This window comes from Camelina sativa, chromosome 4 (assembly GCF_000633955.1).
Source record: "Camelina sativa cultivar DH55 chromosome 4, Cs, whole genome shotgun sequence".
In the NCBI taxonomy this organism is placed as follows: Eukaryota; Viridiplantae; Streptophyta; class Magnoliopsida; order Brassicales; family Brassicaceae; genus Camelina; species Camelina sativa.
Window position 1 is genome coordinate 20,365,226 of NC_025688.1, and position 16,021 is coordinate 20,381,246.

Below are 16,021 nucleotides of genomic sequence, written 5' to 3' on the forward strand. Positions count from 1 at the left end.
GGGGGGGGGGGGGGGGGGGGGGGGGGGGGGGGGGGAAGAAAAAGTTCGGCAAGAGACGATGAATCATGAAACGAACTTTTGCAGAAGAGAAGCCTTGTGTTTGGATAATTGAATAGCCTTGTCCAGACTCTGGATTAGAGTTTTTTAACCCGTACCGATAAACCGGATGTTATTGAGATGATCGTAAACCGGGTTTTATAACCCGAATAAAGCCCGTTAAGAGTGGGCTAATAATAAAACCCTAAACCCATCTTATATTTATACGCTTTAAGTCACCTTCTTCTTCTTCTTGTTCTTCATCGTTTGTTTTGATAAAATTTTCTTCTTTACTTTTCCGGAAAACTGGATCTTGATTTTTTTTTTTTTTTTTTAAACGAATTCGCTGGAATTTTAAAAATTTGTGGGGGCGATGATTAAAAAGAGAGAGGCTTGAGAGGGGAATGTGAACAAAACTCTCATGGGATGGAGAAAAATTTAACCCAAATCGAAATCGATGGAGAAATACATTATGATTTTAATGTTTATTTTTTCCCTTTTTTGATAAAGGGTTCTTTTTTTTAATTCATCCCTTACCCTCGATGACGGTCCTTCCAATCTTTACACTTGATATGAGCCCTTTTTTTACTATATTATACTTTCGTTTCCCTTTAATTGTTGTGTTCGATTTGGTTACACTGATTCTGTAATCCAAAATATAGTATGAACTTTAAGCAATATGATTACTGATTCCATGAATTGGAGTGGACAATGTTGTTGATCCAAACGAAATATCCAGATAACAAGATACATATATTAGATCAATATCAAGAGATACATGATCCTATGGCATTGTAATATAAGTACAAGGCAAAACTGTAACACCAGTTGGATCTGATTTTTTAAGTCAACTGAAAGAAGCACATAACTGAGTGTGTCATCAAATCAATATGGTTACAAAACGATTTGAACTATTTGATTCAACGAAAAGCAAATATATATGTTGTCTACAAACATCATTTTGACATGTTTACTATGACACAATCACTCTGTTGGACAAGGATAAGAATAAAGAGTTTTTGGGTGAACTTATTAATTAGAATCCTTGCGTTTTCTTCCGAGTATTGAAGCTCTCTCTAATCTACGCCCACCTGTTTTCCACTTCTTGAAGGCTGTCGATGACAGGTGAGCTGCTTCGTACACTTTCAAAAAGTTCACAGAAACGAAACAAAAAGGATTGTTAAATGGTACAAGCTTTAGTTTTAGATGGTTAACACTAAATTCAATACCATGGCAAAAACAACAAGGCTTACAGTTGGTTTCTTCTTTTGTTAAAAACGACAAGTACTTGGAAGCTGTTATATGAGCTGCTGTGTATACTTTTGTCAGTGCCTCCTTGTATCTGATCTTAAACGCAGTCGATAGCAAGATCCCAAGTGTTCTATCTGTAACCCTGTTTAGACCAAAAACCAGTATTGATTACCACAGCATATAGTTTTTACTTTAATCCACACAATGTAACAATCTGGTTTTCATCTACTTCACAAATTAGTCATGCCTGATTCACAATTAAATCTTGCTACCAGAGCTATATTTCTCAAGGATTAGACAGCAAATTGACACCAAAAAAAAAAAACCCTACTTTTGTTTTTGAAACAAAGAGAAAGGACAACATCAAAAATGAGGGGGAGACAAGTGGACAGAGTCTTAAAAAGGAACTCACAGTGGCTCTAACTTGCATCCGAATTCATAAAAGTATGGACAGCGAGATCTAAGATCGACGTATGCTGCATCAGCCTGAACTTCAAGCCTCGTCCTGCATAAAACATATAAAGCCATGAAAAGGCTACAACAGGGCGGAAGAAAACAAACTGCTTATAGGAGACTATCTGAAATCAGAAATGTTAACCAATTCATGGAGCAAAGAGAACCACTAAGGAAAAAAGGAAAAGAGAGAATCAAATTGACAAGCTAGTAAAAATTTCCAAAATTGACACACAGTCCAAACATGACACAGTTAAGCTATAGGAAATGCTTACTTTTGGTCAAAACAGGCAGGAAGGTTAATGGACACAGCTTGCCTAAGCTGCAACTCATGAGCAAGCCAGAACGGAACTTCCACTTTGGAACCTTGCTCAGCCTGAAACAAGGCAAACAAAATTGTACTAGTAAAAAAAACATGTTAGAAAGGGAAATATGAAGATATTGTACTCCATCAATGAGAATACTGACACAGTTAGTTTCGGCACTTGGATCAATAGTCACACCATTTGCTGTTTTATGGAATAGAACCGGTACATACTGCAACAAGGTAGTAGTAACAAATCTAGATCAGGTTCCTAATTTGATAAGATAGCCACAAGCAAAATCTATAATCTAATTTTGGAGAATAAAAGGTGAAACCTCTTCTTCAACAAGTATGTCGTCAATATCATAATAGTTTGTCATTCTCTAACGCAGGTTCCACACCACAATACCCCTGGAATTGGATTATCAAAGCAGTCCATAAGACACTCTCAGAAACCAAACTCAAAAAAAACCTCTCCTATGGCGAACACAAATGTACACTGACTACAAAGTAAATCCCGGTTCTGAGGGAAATTAAGGGTTCCTGCCAACACAGCAATCGATTCCACGGAACAATTCGATTCGGACTACTAAGCTAGGGCGTATAACGGAAAACGAATTAGGTTTATCGATTGAAATTGAAACAAACCTTTGTAGAATAAAGGGAGAATGAAAACTTACACAAGATAGGGATTGGGAGCAATATCGAAGAAGCCTTGCGTTGGAGATGACTTTGATAAGAAGAGAGCAAGGAAGAAGAACGATGCCGTCGTTGAAGCTCCACCGGGTCGAATTTTATCTTTTGGATTGGAACAGCGGGTCGACCAATTTTTTTTTTTTTTTTTTTTTTTGTGGGAAAAAAAATCTTATTTTTTGTTGACCAAAGGAAAAAGAAATCTAAAATACATTTTTTTAGTATAAATAGAACGAATTAATTAATTCTAAATTAAATTTAGTTGAATGTTAGAAATCATAAATATGTCAACAATGTTTTGGATATCAATTTTTTATGGTAATTATTACTTATAACACTGTAGGGTTAATGTGTAATATAACTTGCTTGAGAAAATATGTAACTTAGTGGTTTTTAGAGAATAAGTAGACTGATCATATCATTGCTTTACAATATAGTCTAGCCAGATTTTTCGAAAAAAAAAAAAAATGAGAAAAGGATAAACAGAAGAAGTTTAGTATAAGTACAAGTGGTAAATTATATAATGAAACTTGACATTATACAAGCAATGGAGCAAACCAAATAGTATAACTTAAAGAGCTGCGGGCTGTTTACAACATTTTCAACAGCCACTTCAGCTTTCTTAATTCTCCCACACTCCCCAAATCTCATAAGAACAAACAGTATTAATAGAAAATATAAATTCAAACTTGTGGAAATTGAACCACTTTTTGAATGTTTCGATTTCATTTTAGACCCTGAAGTTCTTTCCGACAAAGGTTTGTCCAAACTGCCAGTTCGAAGGAGCGATGTTCCATGAAGTAGAGGTTCTGCGGTCACTGGATGTGACACGGAAAGAAAGTGTCTGACCAACGAGAACATCATTTGACTGCCAGTTTTGTCCCCAGTTCCTTGTCAAACTCATCCAACCAGTCTTTGAACCTTTCACGCTTGCCTTCACGATGTCTCCTGCTCCCGCCACGTTCGTGATCAGCACCAAGTTGAAGTAACGGTGACCGTTGATCGTGAACCTTATCCCTCCACTCTTCTTACATGCCACCCTATACCAAACCCACATTTCTCAAGCTTATCAATTTTATTCATTGTAACTTTTTAATATGTTTTTCTCGAATTGTGCTTTATAAAACAAACAATGTTATCGAAAAGAGAAAAACTTATTGTAAATCCAAGTTAACCTCCTTTTAGTTGTATATGTGAAGTATACCTGCGGTAAGAGATGGGGACAATGCCGGCACGATAGGCAGCGATCTTGAGAAAAACGGGCATTGCAAGATCGAAGTGAGCACGTGGCGGGTTGCACCAGCCGCCATTGTCGCTAGGTTGGGCTAAGTTTGGAGGGCAAAAGTTAGTTGCGGTTACGAAGACGGAAGGACTACCCGGGTGACACCATTTAGGATCATTGACACATTTGACTTCAAAGCATGCCCCGCAGCTTTGGCCACTGTTGAACAACGCTGTGCTTAGCGCTGCCGTGTTTGTTCCGTACCCTTGGCTGTATAAATCTCCGTATCCGCACGCGCCACCTAACACAAAACAAAGAAAACCAAAAATGAATTATAAGAGAAAACAGAGTGCTCTGTTTTTAGAGAGTTAGTATAAAGATTGATCAAGTATGTTTTTTTTGAAATTTGTATTTAATGAGAGTGGACTGACCCATGGTTCCCGAAGCGTCGTTGCCACCGTAGAAAGTGGCGTGAGCGGTTTGCCAAGAGCTGCTGGAGTAAACGCCAGGGATTCCGGCGTCGGTGAGGCTCAGGAGGAGGAAGAGAGGGATTATGGTTAAGAGAATCGATGGATTGATTGCCATTTTGGTTAGTATATGTGATTGAAATGGAGAGAACTGGATCAGATGATTGTTAGACTTAGACTAGAAGGCTGAGGGAGGGACTTGAGGATGGTGGAAATTACACTTGTGAAGATGGCTATTTATATTGGTGGAGAGAAACTCTAAAGTTAGAGAGAGATAGAGATAGAGTTGGCGGAAATTAGTATTTTCTAGATAAAACTTTATAAAATAGATGGTGAAAATATAGGTTTATAACCGTTTGCAATTGTAATCTTAATAGTACTGCAATGCAATGAGATCATAGCAGAGTCTTTTATCCGATTAAAAATTCGGAAATCTACTAATAATGTAAAATGAGACAAACTCCAAAATAAATGAAAATAGATAAATGTCATATATTGTCCAACCAAGTACGAAAATAATTCTACTACAAATTAATGTCTTATTTATAAAAACCCACTCCTATACAATATATTCATAAACTAACAAATAATTAGTTTGGTTTTTAAGCAACGATGATGATAGTGAAACAACGTAATGGAGAAAACATTTGAGTTGACATCATGTAACATGTTGTTGGACTTTGCCTTTTTTAGTGTTCATAAAATAATCTCAAAGTTCTGCGAAACAATACGCATGAATGTGCATAATGTATAAAACTCTACGATGATTGAACAAAGGTTTATATTTTCGACACTTTCCATAATTAATACATTGATACTTTAGGTACATACGCCGTACGCAGTACGTGTATGTAAGAAGTATTGTTCTTGTATATTTAGGTTTTGTACAGATCTCTATTTATACAGATTCGATGACTAGAGCTTCTAGGTTAAACCATTTACATAAGGTTCCTAAAACAGAGTAATCAAATATTCTAAAAAGAGTAATCAAATATTGAGAATTAAATAAGAATCATTGACGTATTTCTAACACGCTCCCTCAAGATGGAGGCATGTGAGTGACACCAATCTTGTCACGGAGATGGAGGAACCGAGCGCGAGGTAACGGCTTCGTCAAGGCATCAACTAGTTGATCTTTAGTGTTAATATAAGAGACACGTAGGGCACCCTCTTGAACTTGGCTGCGGACAAAGTGGTAATCAATAGCAATGTGTTTCATCCTTGAGTGAAATACTGGATTCATGCATAGAAATGTAGCACCTACATTGTCACAATAAACAACTGGTGGATGCTTGAGAGAGACACCAAGTTCCGTGAGAATGTTACAAACCCAATTTAGTTCAGCAGCAACGTTAGCTACGGTTCTGTATTCAGCTTCAGTGGAGGACCTTGCAACGCCTCTCTGTTTCTTCTCAGTCCAAGAGATGGGATGATGACCAAGGTAGACAATGTAGGAGTTGGTGGAGACGTAGTCATCAGAGTCGCCAGCCTAGTCGGCATCAGAGTAAGCGTGAAGGCTGATGTTGTTACGTGCAGAGAAAAATATGCCATGTGTGGGTGTTCCAGCCAGGTAACGCAGAATACGCTTGGCTGCTTGCCAGAGATCAGAGGTAGGTCGGTGCATAAATTGAGATAAGCGATTGACAGCATAGGCAATATCCAACCGTGTGAACGCAAGGTACTGGAGACTTCCAACAAGCTTGCGATATTGTGTTGGATCGTCTAACGGTGTGCCGGTGTCGAGTTTGAGTTTTGGAGATGATGCCATGGGCGTGGTGTTGGGCTTGGCATTGGTCATGTCATAACGATGAAGGAGGTCAAGTATGTACTTTCGTTGACACAAATGAAGAACAGCTTGAGTCCGATGTGCCTCGATTCCAAGGAAGTAGTTGAGGTCCTCAGCGTCTTTGACAGAAAACCTCTCAGCTAAGAGATCGAGAATTCATTGAACTCCAGTGACTGTGCATCCTGTGACGATGATGTCATCGACATAAACAAGGAGATAGACAAAACTCCGATCCACCTTTAACACAAAGAGGGAGGTATCTGCAAGAGAATTCACAAAGCCAATACTTATAAGATATGTCTGAAGTTCAGTGTACCAAGCTCTAGGAGCTTGCTTTAACCCATATATAGCTTTGCATAGACGACAGACATGTGACGGATTGTCGGTGTTGACGAAGCATGGCGGTTGCTCCATGTAAACTTCATCAGTAAGAGTGCCTTGTAAGAAGGCATTATTGACATCAAGTTGCTTTATCGGCCAGGAGTTTGTCACAGCCACATCCAAGACTAACCTGATTTTGGTCGATTTAATTACTGGGTTGAATGTGTCTGTGTAATCTTCACCGTACCGTTGATTGTACCCCTTAGCCACGAGACGAGCTTTGCACCTGTCCAAAGAGCCAGTGGGCAAAAATTTATTTTTAAAAATCCACTTACAACCGACGACATCAAAGTGTGGCTGACGAGGCATAAGATCGAGTGTCTGGTTCTTCGCAAACGCATCAATTTCCAGAGACATTCCACGGTGCCACCGTTCGTCTTGAAGAGCTTGTTTCACGGTTTGAGGCTCAACAGGAATGAGTTTGGAGAGAGCAGCAGCATAATTGTATTTTGGATTGGGTTTGTTGATGTTGTTCTTCCTTCGTGTGACCATGGGATGGTGATTTGCAGGCGGAGCATGATCGTCGGAGACATCCGTATCAGAAGTCGAGCTCTAGGAAGGAGGAACAGAGGATGTCGCAGGTGCAGAGGAACCATCGTGAGAGGAAGATGGTGATGGATTGGGCCATGTATCCGGAATTGGGCTTCTAGGGGGTGTTGTGTGCGAATGGGCCGATGTTGGGCCTGATTTTGCAGACTGCGAATGAGTGGTGTTCGTCACAGGGTTTGACAGAGTGGTGGCTGAGTGTGAAGGTTGTGTCGAAGATTCGCTTACCTAGTGAGAAGCTGAGCGCATGAATCCCGACGTCGTCGGTAAGACCAGGGACGGTTGAGGCGAGTGCGGTGGCAATGGAATTGGTGGAATGTGGAGGGGAACTTTGGTGAATGGTTGAAAGGCGATTGAGACAGTGTCAGGGTTTGGAGAAGGTTTGGACGGAGGAGAGTTGTATCGATTGAAAGGGAAGACTTTTTCATCAAATTTCACATGACGGGAGATGTAGATGCGGCCAGTGTTTGGTTGTAAGCATAGGTATGCACTTTGGGTTGGAGAGTACCCAATGAAGACACAAGGCGTTGATCGATCTTCTAGCTTGCTGGTTGTGTAGGGACGGAGCCATGGGAAACATTCACACCCGAAAACACGAAGCTTTGAGTAATTCGGAGTTGTACCAAAGAGTTTCTGAAACGGAGTCTCCATACCAATCACTGGCGTTGGAAGTTGATTAATGAGGTAAGTAGCAGTGGCAAGTGCATACGTTCAGTAGGTCTTAGGCATAACAGCATGAGTGAGTAGTGTTAAACCAGTTTCCACCACATGTCTGTGCTTCCTCTCTGAGATGCCGTTATGCTCTGCCGTGTGTGGTGGAGATGTTAGATGAGAGATACCAGCGGAGGAGAGGAACGACCGAAGGGCAATGAATTCGCCGCCATTGTCGGAGTAGAGAGTGCTGATCTTAGTTGAGAAGCGGTTCTCAACGAGGGCTTTGAAGGCTTGGAAAGTTGCACGAACGTCGGATTTGAGTTTAAATGGGAACAACTAGGTGTATCAACTATAATGGTCTACAAGGATAAGATAGTACTTATAATTATCAATAGAGATGATAGGAGAGCTCCAGAGATCTGTATAGATGTATTCAAGGGGACGAGAGGAGACAATTGAGTTGTGAAAGAAAGGTAGTTTGTGAGCTTTATTAATGGAATAATCTGAACATAAGGTGTTTGTGGTTACAAATTGTTTGCAAGGTAATGAAAAATGAGAGATAACGGTATTAGTAATAGAGATGGACGGATGACCAAGACGACAATGCCAGTCTTCCGTAGTTATTATTGGTTTGGTGGAAGCAAAGAAAGAAGATAGGATTGATGGTGAGGCTAGCCACTCGTATAACTCACCCCTGGTCTTGCCTAGGAGCAACGGGTCCCCCGAGCCCAACTCCTTCACATGAAACCAAGCAGGGAAAAATTCGACAGAAACCTTGTTAGCGTTGCAAAGGCGATATACAGAGATGATATTTTTCTTTATATTTGGAACACACAAGACATTGTTGAGATAGAGAGGACGAGAGGTAGAGGATAGAAAGCCAGAACCAGTGTCAGTGATGGGAAGACCAGTCCCATCGCCTATGAGAACATTATCACCACCATTGTAGGGCTGGTGGAGGGAGAGATTGGAGAGATCACTGGTGAGGTGATGAGTGGAACCACTGTCCATCACCCATGGAATAGAAGAGGCTGTTGCTAAATTCGCATGAGGCTGCCAGGGACGAAACGGAGATTGGAGCAGACCAGATTGAGACGTATGATTATACTGGTTGAGTTGACCGCATCATTTAGCACTGTGACCAAAAACACCATATAACTGACACTTGCCTTGATAGCCACGAGAAGATCGGTTGTCTGGTCTGGGAGACAGGTACTGCTGATGGTTGTTGTTGTTGTTCCATGAGTGATTCTGTCGTTGAGTATGTTTCCCATTGTAGTTGCGTGTCTGATGTTGTCGTGAGGCGACATTAGCAGAGGCTGGAACAAGAGTGGAGGCAGATGAGGCAGCAATCAACAGTTTCGTTTCTCTAGTGAGGAGCTTCTCATGGACTTCAGTGATGGAAGGAGGATTTTCACGTCCTTCAATCTGATATACGACGGACTTATAGTCTTCCGGTAAGCCAGCAAGGATGAACTCAACTTGTTCTTCATGTTCGAGTGGTTTGCCTAGGAGAGCGAGTTGATCAAAGCGGGTCGTAAGGCCTTGCGTATAATCATCGACAGATTTGTCACCGTTTGGATATTGCTTGAGTTGAAGACGAAGTTGCTGTATGTGCCCCCAGCTGGGATTAACATATGTGGCAGCAAGCTTGGTCCACATTTCTGCCGCAGTTGTGGTCTTGGTAACCAGAGGTTGAATGGATGGAGAGAGTGTACCAAAAAGGCCACTATAGATCAGTTTGTCCTAGCGCCGCCATTTGGTGTAGTTGGGGTTTGTGGTTGTATGGTCATTGGCAGTGACCGTCAGAGCAGGCATGGGGGTTGAGCCATCGACGTAGCCGGCAAGGTCATGGCCATCAAGTAGGGAGTGTACCTGGAGGCTCCACGTAATATAGTTGGTGGGCGTTAGTTTTTTGATGTTGATCATATTTATGTTGAGAGCATCGGTAGGGGTAACGATAACATCAGTGTTTTGAGCCATTGGAAAAACGGCAGAGAGCAAGAAGAATGAGATCGGAAAAGAGAAGAAAGATGAAGGGATGAAAGAAAAGAAAAGAAAAAGAAGCAGCCGAGAAAGAAAAATTTAGAGTATCGAATATGGCTCTGATACCATATAAGAAGTATTGTTCTTATATATTCAGGTTTTGTACAGATCTCTATTTATACAGACTCAATGACTAGAGCTTCTAGGTTAAACCATTTACAGAAGGTTCCTAAAACAGAGTAATCAAATATTCTAAACAGAGTAATCAAATATTGAAAATTGAATGAGAATCATTGACGTATTTCTAACAGTCTATACATAGCTAACTTGTGTCAATGTGTCATGCATGATGTTATAAATCGAGTTATATTTTTATAAATTTTTTTTACTTTCGTAATAAAATATATAAGATAAATTTCTAAATAATTCCATTATTTTATCATTACAAATGGTGAAACAAATTATAGAAGCATATAAAGTAAAATATAAATTACACTAGAACCATATATTATAATTTTTTGAAAAGAAACTATATAGAATACAGATGACTATGAATATGTTTATACTCAACTTATTGGGATAGTTTTCATAATATTTTTTAAAAATATATGTGAGAAAATACAAGTGAGAAGTGAAGCATGCATGAGATGGATATCAAAAAAGAGGAAAACAGTTAGGGGCGGTGACGGTGGAAGAGCATTAAGGACATTTGGTGATGACAAGGCATATCTATGCACCAACCAGATTTTGTATATCTGCCACTTCATCCACGCAGCAAAACAAAATATACATACGTGTTATGTTTAACTAATCAAAGTTTATAGCTTCTCGTGGTTATAGATTGTGTATCTTTTTTGGTAGATATGATAATGTGAAATAACTGTAATTCATAAGTCATCATAGTATTTGTGTTAGTTAAAACTTAATACAATGTAGTAGGCAGGAGTCTAGGATCCGTTTCTACAAAATCGTGTATACGTGTAAATTAGTGACGTGTGTATTTTTCCCAAATGCACATGAACGCATACGTACCCCACTTGCATGTGAATTTATCATCTACCTCTACTCTCTTCCGACGATTTCTCGTCTTTTCATTTACTTCTTTCTAATATATACAAAACAATCTTCACTTCTTTTTTATATTTATTTTGTTATGAATAATATAGATGCCAATTCTCAATTTTCATCTCCAACTAGCTAGCAGGATGAGCTAAAACATTATAATGCAGTGCAAGTCCGTGTCCGTGTGTATTAAATGTTATCACAGTGTATGGAAACTGGAAGTTGCACATTAATGTGAAAAAAAACTTATGCGAACAAACAACATATTCTACGAAAACATTACTGACACACTACTGAGCCAAAGCCAAAGGACCAGGCCACCAGGGCATGTACGACGTACGATATCGTATTTAAGCATCTCGCAATGAAAAAACATTGCGCTTGAACAACTTAAAGGATCCAACCTGACAGTTCGTTATATGAAGCCATATTACATCTTGAAAATATCGATTCATTTCAGTTCGCTTGTTATCAACTGATTTTGAGTTGAACTTTGACATGTTATTAGAATTTGGTTATTAATCCAAGTTACATGAAGTTTGTTGTCTGTTCCTAAAATGATATATATAAAGGAATCTTTGATTTACATCAAACATAATACATGCTGTTTCGAATTTTTAGAAGCGTACGTACGAAACCTTTCATATATATTTTTTTGAGAAGAAATATAATGATGCGTGTGCTTAGTTATTTTAAAATATATGTATACACAGTATATGTTTAAATCATGAAATAATGTCAATTACCACAAACATGTACATGCTCGGTAATTAATACTTAGGCTTCAAATACAAGTAAATATAGATTGCTAACTGTGAAGTCAAAATTAAGCAATACATGAAATCATATAAAGGTACACATCTGATTACTTATAGCTTAAACATGATGAATTTGTATCTAAATAAATCTTTGATTTAACTAAACCAAGTGATCAAACATATTCTCGATCTGAATTCAACACTATTAATGCATACTATTGTGTACAACGGTTGAGATTATAAAAAACTTAGACATGGGTAAATGAAACAGTGTCGTATATTCTAAAANAAAAAAAAAAAAAAAAAAAAGAAAAGACAAAGATAAGTTAAGATCACAGATCGAATCGAAGAAGTCAATAAGAGAAAATCAAGTTCACAATATAGTATTTCAGTATTGATCAGTCATCAGTGTGATATTTTTTGCGTGGTCTACTGATACTTTTGGCATAGCTAAAATTTAATTCTGACCGTAATTACACAGATTTCACGAGATAGTTTGCAGTTGCAGCTTGAGTTTTTTTTTTTTTTTTTTNTTTTTTTTTTTTTTTTTTTTTTTTTTTTTGTCAGCTTGAGTTTGATAATTACTCTTCTATATATATATATTAACTAAAAATAATAAAATACGTAAAATAGTGTTATGGTTTCCGCTTCATAAACAACTTTTTTTGGTTAGTTTTGAAGTACAGTTTTTTATACAACTACAAGTATAACACATTATATAAAAAAACATAGTGTATGTTAATTTTATTTATTAAAAAAAAAAAAAAAACTGTATATCGATCAGGATTAGCCGATTAGGCAAGTAGCAAAACAATCCTTGTCCACGTCAGACAAGACCCGGATAGTTGGATCCGTATTGACGACCCACCCACTTGGCTAAAACCCAAAAAAAAAAAAAGAGCCCTAAAACCCTTCTGGACTTGTTCCTTTCTTCATCGTTCACCGCCGCGTTCTCAGTTTCACTTCCTCCTTTTCAAATTCATCTGTGCTCTCTCGGTTCTAAAGGGTAAATTTTTCTTCTTCTTTGACTTCTATTTAGGTTAGTTTCGATTTCAGAGTAAAGTTGTTTAATTGGGGTACATAGTCTATCAAACTTCTGGATTGAGAGTTCGAATTCTATCGACCTAGTTATTAATTTTGCTTGTGCATAGAGCTGATACGTAGAAACCCTTTTGCAGCCACAGTAACCGGAGCAGTCCAATGGGTAAGTTGGGGAAGAAAGCTAGGAAATTTGCCAAGAAAAATCTCCAGTCCGTTGAAAAACGAAACAGAAAGCTTAAGCCTTTCTTCAAAAAGAAATTTGCAAAGAGTAAGTTATTGTTTTAAGTATCATGCTGGTTTTGCTATATAGTCTTGAAAGCTTTGATTTTGATTGTACCTTGTTTCTACTTCTCGCTGGTTTCTTTTGTAACCAATGTTATTTAACTTTCTGTGGTTCAGAAAATGGGCGTCGTGAAGCGGGAGATGAAAAAGAGGAGAAGAAGGTTGAGAAGCAACCTAAGAAGATGTAAGAGTTTTTGTATAGCTGTACAGTCCTGCTACTTAAAACAGCTGCTCAGTTTATCTGTTCGGGTTTCTTGTACCATGTGATTGTGATTTTGCTTATACGTTTTCAGATGCCCTGAAGAAGATTTTCAGGATATACCCATAGATGCTGTATTCGGAAAGGATGACGATGAAGTTCTCCACGATGGTGATTCAGATAGTGATGGATATCTGGATGAGGTATTAATCTTACTTTTTCAGTGAAATTTCTGTCGGATGGAAGCAAGTTTTCATAGTATTTTCTTATGTTCAGGACTCTGCCGCTGTAGAGGGAGAAGAAGGTGATGAGATCATGTCGGTACAGAGCAAAGAGAATATGTCAGAGCTTAAAAAACAGAGGAGAAAGCTTGCGAAGTTGAATGAAAAGGTAACAGATACTTGTATTCTTAAACTGGTGAAAAATGGTAGATTTGTTGTTAGCCTGCTCTTCTTTTTATACGGCAAAGTAATGGTGAAACTATCTATCATCCCATGCAGTTGGTAGACGAAGCTGACTCAGATATAATGAAGCGCAGAGTACTCTCAGGATCTGTTTTAAGCACTTGTTGTGACCTAGTTGATGAGAAGCAGTCTGTTCAAGCATTAATTAGGTTGTTAAATTGGTATCGAGCTGCTTGTTATTATGGGCACGAACCATCCGGAACTGCTAAGCCTGATATAGTCTATGACATAGAAGACAGTGAAACATTTTCAAAGGTTTTGATTTTTGTGCTCCAAAAAGCTGATCACACTTTCAGGAGTATTTTGGGATTATCAGACTCCAGTATTAAGGAGAAGATTATGAAGTTGAAGAACAACCCAAAATGGGATAGTTTAAAACCACTGGTCAAATCTTTCTTAAGAAGTACCTTGCATCTTGTTAAGCACGCAGCAGACTCGGAGATTATAGTTTTTGCTGTTACCCAACTTAGAGTTTCTGTCGTGCTTTTTGCTGCATTTCCAGATCTTCTGAAAAAATTGATCAAGGTACGCTTTTTGGGCTAGACTCATTAGCTTGTAATTTTGTCTAACCTTTTCGCCTATAGAACACTAGCATTTAGATAGACGCATTGACAATTCTTGGTTTACATCCTTAATAGTAGTAGGGTTGAGTAAATTAGTTAGGTGCTTTCTTCTAATTGGCATTTTTTCCAATTTTAGATATGATGTAGCTTTGTTTTCTGGAAAATCATATTTAATTGTGTAAATTGGTGCAGATATCTATCCACCTGTGGGTAACTGGTGAAGAGACTCTATCGAAGCAGGCTTTTCTAATCTTGAAAGACATCAGTATGGTTTTTAACTCGGAATGCTTTGATACCTGCTTAATCAGTATGTACAAAGCCTATCTACATGACTGCGATGTTCCAACGGCAAAGACAGAACGTCTGCCGTTCCTCAGAGATTCTCTTGTTGAGCTATGCTCTCAAGATGTGCAGAAGTCATATACCAAGGCCTCTGTTTCTATTACACAACTTGCCAAGTTATTGAAGATGGCTCTCATTACAAAGAATAAGGTGCTTGTTAGTATTTGCGTACTTTTTCCCTTCTACTTAAAAAGTTTTCTTATTTGTCTTCTTAGCCTCTTTCAATTTTTGTAAGCAGGAAGCTGTTGAGAAGATACATAGTGGGCAGTTCACGAACTGTGTTGATCTCTGGGTAAATTTTATTGCCGCCAACGTTCAGGATTGTGATCTCAAGCCTCTGCTTTATACCATAGTTCAGGTTATAAATGGAGTTGCTCAACTAATTATTGGACCACGCTACCTGCTCCTAAGGGTTAAATGTATTCAATGGCTCAATCATCTCTCTCGGACAAGCGGTATATTCATTCCCATTGCATCATTGGTATGGGATATGTTGGAATATAAAACCACAAATGATGGTGAAAAGCAAGAACAGAAGAAGCATGACGCAGTCTCAACCGTAAAGGTTAGAAATTTAGCACCATAAAGGCTCTGGAGTAGAAATTTCTTACATAGTAGATCTCAATATATATCATTCCTGGGTAAGCTAATAGAGTCTTTGTTTTGCAGCTGCCCAAGAATTGGTTAAAGTCCCAAAATTTCCAAGAACAGTGCATCTTTTCTGTGATTGAAGTGCTTGCTGCCCACTTTGCTCAATGGAGCTTCCACATATCATTTCCAGAACTTGCTACTATTCCCATCATGAGGCTAAAATATTTTTACGAGAAAAGCAATATGGAAGGGTTGAAACGAGTGGTGAAACGTTTTATCGAGCAGGTAAATTCTATACAAATTAAATCTACTGCCATTTGTGGAATATCAAGAATCTTGGCTTAGAATGATTCTTGTTTTTGATTTGAGAATGGCTTTTATTTATATGTTTGTAGGTAGAGTCGAATATTGAGTTTGTGCAAAGGAAGAGAGATGACGCTACTTTCTCTCCAAACGATCAAAAATCCGCTGACTTGTTTATGCAGCATGAAAAGCAAAATACAAATGCTCCTTACACACAATACTATCAAAGCATCATAAACAAAGCTCCTGGGACTAAGAAGAAGAAGCAGTGAGGTAAGTGTGGGAACTAATATACTATGTTGTGATTTTGTAACACTAATTCGTTATTCTCAGACATTTGATGAATATTTGTCTTTGTTTTTTTTTTTTTTTTTTGCTGCAGTTATTGCATCAACGCAGATTCCCTTGAAACTATTCAGATTTTGTACTCCATTTTTGGCGTTGACGATGTTTATTTATTTATCTTGGGTTTCATGAATTACTTTCTAAAAGTTCTGATACATTTATGTGTAAAACTTGGTGTAAGAGAAAAGAAAAAAAAAAGGGGATTTCTATTCTATTTAGTTGTATTTTAGTGACGTATTGCGCTGTGAGCTTTAACAATACCAAGTTACTTGAGTATGTTGAACCCTTGAGG

The 16,021-nt window shown here is 38.2% G+C and overlaps 4 protein-coding genes across 4 annotated transcripts; 1 reads left to right on the forward strand and 3 right to left on the reverse strand.

The window, feature by feature from the left end:
• Positions 872-2,865, reverse strand: LOC104781432 (DNA replication complex GINS protein PSF3). Its single transcript, XM_010506105.2, has 7 exons — positions 2,725-2,865; positions 2,380-2,455; positions 2,209-2,277; positions 2,016-2,116; positions 1,700-1,792; positions 1,290-1,429; positions 872-1,178 (listed from the first exon to the last, which is right to left on the reverse strand). Exons 2-7 carry the CDS (start codon positions 2,422-2,424, stop codon positions 1,069-1,071), a joined length of 558 nt encoding a protein of 185 aa, XP_010504407.1. The 5' UTR covers positions 2,425-2,455; positions 2,725-2,865; the 3' UTR covers positions 872-1,068.
• LOC104781433 (expansin-A16-like) lies at positions 3,237-4,631 on the reverse strand. Its single transcript, XM_010506106.1, has 3 exons — positions 4,391-4,631; positions 3,942-4,260; positions 3,237-3,777 (listed from the first exon to the last, which is right to left on the reverse strand). Exons 1-3 carry the CDS (start codon positions 4,542-4,544, stop codon positions 3,468-3,470), a joined length of 783 nt encoding a protein of 260 aa, XP_010504408.1. The 5' UTR covers positions 4,545-4,631; the 3' UTR covers positions 3,237-3,467.
• On the reverse strand, positions 7,851-9,455 carry LOC104784086. The gene is made up of 3 exons (XM_010509157.1): positions 8,943-9,455; positions 8,568-8,846; positions 7,851-8,129 (listed from the first exon to the last, which is right to left on the reverse strand). The coding sequence occupies exons 1-3, from the start codon at positions 9,453-9,455 to the stop codon at positions 7,851-7,853; spliced, it is 1,071 nt and encodes a 356-aa protein (XP_010507459.1).
• On the forward strand, positions 12,498-15,943 carry LOC104781434 (nucleolar complex protein 2 homolog). Its single transcript, XM_010506107.2, has 11 exons — positions 12,498-12,605; positions 12,778-12,908; positions 13,040-13,106; positions 13,216-13,324; positions 13,398-13,511; positions 13,622-14,110; positions 14,341-14,640; positions 14,729-15,055; positions 15,160-15,366; positions 15,477-15,657; positions 15,767-15,943. Exons 2-10 carry the CDS (start codon positions 12,800-12,802, stop codon positions 15,654-15,656), a joined length of 1,902 nt encoding a protein of 633 aa, XP_010504409.1. The 5' UTR covers positions 12,498-12,605; positions 12,778-12,799; the 3' UTR covers position 15,657; positions 15,767-15,943.

Bases quoted from the DNA above. Each gene is read 5' to 3' on its own strand.
- LOC104781434 (XM_010506107.2), top strand. From the start codon at position 12,800: ATGGGTAAGTTGGGGAAGAAAGCTAGGAAATTTGCCAAGAAAAATCTC. The intron at 14,111-14,340 runs GTACGCTTTTTG...AAATTGGTGCAG, and splicing joins TTCTGAAAAAATTGATCAAG to ATATCTATCCACCTGTGGGT. The intron at 15,367-15,476 runs GTAAATTCTATA...ATATGTTTGTAG, and splicing joins TGAAACGTTTTATCGAGCAG to GTAGAGTCGAATATTGAGTT.
- LOC104784086 (XM_010509157.1), bottom strand. From the start codon at position 9,455: ATGTGGACCAAGCTTGCTGCCACATATGTTAATCCCAGCTGGGGGCAC. The intron at 8,847-8,942 runs GTTTTTGGTCAC...CGTCCCTGGCAG, and splicing joins GCAAGTGTCAGTTATATGGT to CCTCATGCGAATTTAGCAAC. The intron at 8,130-8,567 runs GTTTCTGTCGAA...TGATACACCTAG, and splicing joins GCCTTTGCAACGCTAACAAG to TTGTTCCCATTTAAACTCAA.
- LOC104781432 (XM_010506105.2), bottom strand. From the start codon at position 2,424: ATGACAAACTATTATGATATTGACGACATACTTGTTGAAGAAGAG. The intron at 1,793-2,015 runs GTAAGCATTTCC...TGTTTTATGCAG, and splicing joins CCTGCCTGTTTTGACCAAAA to GACGAGGCTTGAAGTTCAGG. The intron at 1,430-1,699 runs GTGAGTTCCTTT...TGGTCTAAACAG, and splicing joins GGATGCAAGTTAGAGCCACT to GGTTACAGATAGAACACTTG.
- LOC104781433 (XM_010506106.1), bottom strand. From the start codon at position 4,544: ATGGCAATCAATCCATCGATTCTCTTAACCATAATCCCTCTCTTCCTC. The intron at 4,261-4,390 runs GTCAGTCCACTC...GTTTTGTGTTAG, and splicing joins CGACGCTTCGGGAACCATGG to GTGGCGCGTGCGGATACGGA. The intron at 3,778-3,941 runs GTATACTTCACA...GGTTTGGTATAG, and splicing joins GTCCCCATCTCTTACCGCAG to GGTGGCATGTAAGAAGAGTG.